Source organism: Glossina fuscipes, unplaced genomic scaffold (assembly GCF_014805625.2).
Source record: "Glossina fuscipes isolate IAEA_lab_2018 unplaced genomic scaffold, Yale_Gfus_2 52872, whole genome shotgun sequence".
NCBI classification, from domain to species: Eukaryota; Metazoa; Arthropoda; class Insecta; order Diptera; family Glossinidae; genus Glossina; species Glossina fuscipes.
The window spans coordinates 1-5,381 of record NW_023999733.1 but is presented as its reverse complement, the minus strand read 5'-3'; the positions used below and the strand labels follow the sequence as shown (position 1 = coordinate 5,381).

The 5,381-nt window shown below is 37.9% G+C and overlaps 1 protein-coding gene across 1 annotated transcript; it reads right to left on the bottom strand.

Annotated features, from left to right (window-relative positions):
• Positions 1-91: 91 nt before the first annotated feature.
• Positions 92-5,377, bottom strand: LOC119643077 (poly(A) RNA polymerase gld-2 homolog B-like; the record flags this gene model as incomplete). Its single annotated transcript, XM_038042426.1, has 8 exons — positions 92-661; positions 737-852; positions 919-1,040; positions 1,115-1,305; positions 1,369-1,512; positions 2,577-2,748; positions 2,811-3,366; positions 3,432-5,377. Coding segments are annotated over 8 exons (3,735 nt in total), but the record flags the coding sequence as incomplete, so codon positions are not given.
• Positions 5,378-5,381: the final 4 nt, after the last annotated feature.

The window sequence follows — 5,381 nt, the reverse complement described above, 5'->3', positions numbered from 1 at the left end:
ATTATTACTTTGTAAATGGGAAATATAAAAAAAAAAGAACGAAAATGCTTTTTTACATGTAGTTGTTTTAGTTTTTTTAACTTACATACACAAGGTGACCGCATTATTGATGTCGAGTTTGTGAATATAAAACAGCTGCCATACATAGTAGTTTCCTTACAAAACACTGTTACTCAGGAAATCAAAGTAGTTAAGTTTGAAGTTGTGCTGTTGGCGGCATTAGCATTGGTGTTTGCGTTGTTATTATTGGTGGAGCTATTGATTTGTTTCTGAGCGCTACCATAATTCGATAAGCCTTTTTTTTGAATTTCACTTGCCGCCGTATTATTATTTTTCAAGACACAATTATGATGCATTGAACTTAAACACTCCGACGACATGCCGCCCTGGCTACAAGGACAATTGTCGTGTGTCATTGTAGCGGCATTTGTAGACATAGCAGCTAATGTTAATTCTTTTAACACAGATTTTGTAGGTATATACTGCTCATAACCTTCTTTATTAATGGGGAGCACTGAAGGTATAATAACTGTTGAAAATACGGAATTCAACTCTAACGTTTCTTGTAGCAAACGCCACGAAGCCACGAACACGGCCTTCACACGTTCGAATGTTTCAAAATCATATACAGAACGTGCTGTATTCGTTAGATCGAACGGTTCTATTAATAATAATTACAAAAATACATACAAAATATCGTTTTCAAACAATTTCATAAAAAATTATGGTAACCTACCTTCAATACACAATGCCTTCCACTGATGAATATCATTTTTTAAAGATTTTGCTGTGCGACAGACATTTATAGGTAACAAGCCACCTGTACGTACAGATATTGCAAATTGAGAATAACTGGAATTATATAGATAAAAAATAGTTATTCCTAATTAGCAGAACATAAAAATTTGAACCACTTACTCAAAACAACTATAATACTCTAGAAAGTATAAAAACAATTCTCCTAAAGTCTGGGTATTCTTACTTTCATAGGGTCCTATAGTCTCATTCATATCCACATAACCGAAATCATTGGAACGCAACTATTTGTATGAGGATAGACATTACAAGAAAAAATAAATATATGTAAGTTATATGCATCGATGAAAATACTTACAAGTGTAAATTTGTCTGGATATATATCATGTAAGCACGGCAAAACGGGCGGACTAACAGCATATTGCAGAAAATGTATTACCATCAACACCAACGAGTAACTGGAAATCGTCATATTTTTTGCATTATTAATGTTGTGATATTGTGCCCATAATTTTATAACCAGCACCAGTGGACGCAGACGCCAGTCCACTGAAACGGCAACAACTAAGGTTAATGAAGATATACGAATGCACTATGTGTATTTTAACTTACATTGTGAATAGCAATAAAGTAAATGCGTGTTTTTAATCCCAACACAATTGTTGAAATTTAAATCCACTTCTAGCTGATGAATGCGATCTCGAAATCGTAATATAGGCACTTTGGCTTCAATTAAATTGAAATTTTCAAATTCACCTAAAATGTTGGATTTTTCTAAATTATTCTAAATTTTTCTAAATTCTAGAAGATTTTCGAACATTTTTTCAAAGGCTTGCCACGCATTCTTAACTTTATAAGCAAAGTTGCCATTGGGGTTCAGAATTTTTTTGTATTTTACATTCCCGAAGTTGCTTGGTTTTTAATCTTAATAACCCATACGGAATTTAACCTGGCATTTGTCTTATTATTATTTATTTTAAAATATAAACGTATGGGTCGGTATTTTTTTATTTTTTTTTTTTACTTACATAAAAATATGATGATTATGTTATCTTAGTCTCGTCAAAATATAGCAAATTCGTGTAAAGATTTGTTATGTTTTTACCCTGATTTCATTTTTGGCCATTTACTTTACGCCCGTTTCTAATTAGTTTACGAAAACCTGCCAGTTTGATGAATAAATTTTGTCTATCGTCATTGTTGCGAAAGTGAAGATAAGAAGCTCCAATTTTGCACAAAAATTTGTTGATCGATTAAGAACACGATGTCAAAAAATGGGAGCGATTTGGCGTTAATTGTGGACGTATTAGCGAACTAATTACGACCATTTTTGCATCGAATATGCAGTCGGTTGTGGCGAACCTTTGTGTAGCAATTCTTCACGGTACCGAAAGTTATAGACGTAAATTTGAAAAAATCGTCTGTGTTTCCCGCGCACGTTTAGTTCCTTCTGCATTGTGGACATGTATGTAAACATATGGCACCCATTTTTTTAGCTCATATTCTTAACCGATCAAGAAATGTTTGCGCTAAATTTCAGCTTCCTCTTTTCATTGTTGCGACACTGTGACGATTCATAAAGTGTACCCGTCAAATTGACGGGAGTTCGTAAAAGTAGATATAAATCACTTTTGCATCGAAATAGCAAAAGTGGGCGTATCCCAGAAAAAAAGCGTAGATATATATATTCGCTGCATTATATTATTAAAAATCAATATATAGTATCTAAAGATATTGGCTTCCTTATACTAAATTTTAAAAATTGAAAAGCTGACAAATTGACGGATATACTAAATCTAATGTCAAAGAGCAACACTAACCTGATTTGCTCAGACAATCACGTAATACAGTTAAATTAAACAAAGATTCCATCCGGGGATCAATACTGGACGCACTACGTGATACTAAGCACATATCAACGTCGGAACTATCAGATCCAAAACCAGATATTGTTGATCCTACTAAATATAAGCCATAACGTGGATAGGCATTCTATAAGAAAATTAAAACTTTAGTACATTTTCATATTTTGCCATAAGTATTATTTCGTTAACCTTGATGAACAGATACAAGTAGCGCCATAGTTTCATTTTCTGTTTAAACGTCTCCTTAGTTTGTTGTGAACTGATAAATTTTTTCCAAATACCTTGCGATAGGTTATCCCACTTTGTATTACTAAGCAGAGATGGCGGTGCTTCTTTAGCTTCAATAAGATGTGCCCGAGCTAAAAACCGATCCGGCGGTGTATGTGTAAAAAAATCATGTACAGATGGATTTGCAGTTATGCCCGCCAATGCACGCATATGAGTAGGCGGATTGTTATAAATCAAATTGTGGGATGGTTGCGGAACAGTTTGTAAAGATGCTGGTTGATGAGTAAGTAGATGAGTTTGCAAAGAAGGCGGCGGCGGCGATTGCTGTGAACCACTTCCAGCATTTGTAATGACAGATGTTTGTATTTGTTGGTTACGGCCACCGGAGCGCGTACGTACTCCCGCGTTAAGAGAAGTGATATTGGGATTAGAATTGCTCGGCAGTGAAGTAGACGATTGCTGTTGTTGTTGAACGATAACACGTTGTTGCTGTTGTTGTGACAAAATCTGTGCAGAGCTTTGTAATAGATTTCGGTTTATTCCACAGATCTCTTAATTTTTTAAAATTATGTTTTTACTTACCTTCCTCTTTTGGGATGAACGTTAGAATTTGAATTGTTCATGCAGAGCCCACCACCTACAGCCGAGCATAAGCTTGACATCACATGGTTTGTTGGCAATGATTGCTGTAATTCATCTAGGTCGTTTAAGCGCGGTGAGACTGAAACATTTGTTGTTTGATTGTAGAGTAAGTTTGCGTGCTGTGTAGGACTCCAATAACCACTACTACTGCTTGCTGAGCAGTTTGAAAGGTTTGCTGTTAAAGCTGACGTCACCCCTAACGTTGGCTGATCACATGCGGTACTGGGAGAGTTTGCACTGAAGTAAAAATGATGCGTTTGATGTGGTTGGTGTTGTAGAGCTTGCAAGTAATCATCTTCTTGACCGATTCCATGGCCTCCAGAGTTTGTACTGCCATTGTTTTGTGTCTGCAGATTTAATAATGAAATAACACCATTACGATACAATTGCTGCGCACTCAGCTGATTGGAAGCTGCAGTAGGAACATTCCGGTTGTAAGCTAACATATGTTGTTGATGTTGGGCTTGATAGCGCTGTTGTAGATTGTGATGAATCGTAGTTGAAGGCGGAATGTTTTGAATGACAGAATTGTATGCGTTATAATCTAGAGGACTAAGAAGCGGCGTGGCTGATGGTGCTGGAGTGCTGGTCTGACTGCAGTCTATGGTCGTTGGCGTAGACAAAGAAATAGAAGATGCCGCTGAAGAACTCGAAGATGACGATAACGACAAAGATTTCAAGGGTTGATATTTAACTTGAGGGCCCTGACAAGAAACAGCGGAGGATTGGGTGGATGAGGTATCAGAGTCATAGTCATTGCCAATCCCAGTGTTCACTGATTTGGTTGAATGTGTTTGCGTGGAAGTTCCAACATCGTTCGATGACAATGACGAAGATATCGATGCTTTCGTCGCCGTTACAGCCTCATCAAGTTGAGCATAGCACACAGTGTTGGTAGCAGAGGGAGATTGCGCAGGAGACATTAAGTTCAGTGGTGTCAACAACTTCTTGTTGATGAAGTTTGGTTGTTGATTCTGGTAATGCGGTTGCTGATGTGATTGTCCTCTCTGATGATAACGTTGTGCGTAATTGTTAGTGTTTGCGGAATTGAAACTTAGCATTAAAGTTGCTCCTGTACCATTATTATTATCGAGCAACTTTGAATTATGATTTGACGCCGACGAAGAAGTTACTGACATGGAAGACGATCCGGGACTACATATCCTTGAAGTACCGCTTGCGAGGTTGAGAGAACTGCTGCAATGCCCATCTGTACTTACATAAGTAAGGTTATAAAAATTCTGGTGTTGGGGCTGTGTGGGATTATTGGGTAGCAACGGAAGTGGTTGAGGATGATGTTGATGTTGTTGGTGTTGATGATGTTGATGAGGTTGCTGCTGTTGACGTTGATATTGCGGTTGATGTGGATGTTGATGGTGATGTTGATGGTGATGGTGATGGTGATTGTGGTGTCGATGATGATGATGATGATGGCTATTATGATTTTGTTGCCCACGTTGGTATGGCTGTCGTGGGTATCCACCACCCGTTTGGTAGTGACTTGATTTTGCAGCTAACGTTTCAATGGCTAAATTCAAATTGGAAGTTTTGATCAGCTGTGGTTGTTGCTGACTTGGATGTTCTTGGCGGTGTGATGTATTCGAACAATTAGACGATATGGAGGACGTTGATGACGAAGAACACGACGAAGCTGAACTGGAGCCATACGTTGGCGACTTTTTGGCGGCTTGTACTCCAGCGTTATAATTGTTATTATTATTACCACTACAATGCTGCTGTTGCTGTTGACGGCCGTGTGATTGTGTCAATAGGTTGCTATTATTTGCCGCGTAATATCCTTGATAAGCACGCTGGTTGCCATTAGCGACAATGCGGGCCAACTCACCAGTTAAAGGACTTGCATAGCCGCCGCCACTAACGCTATGGGGA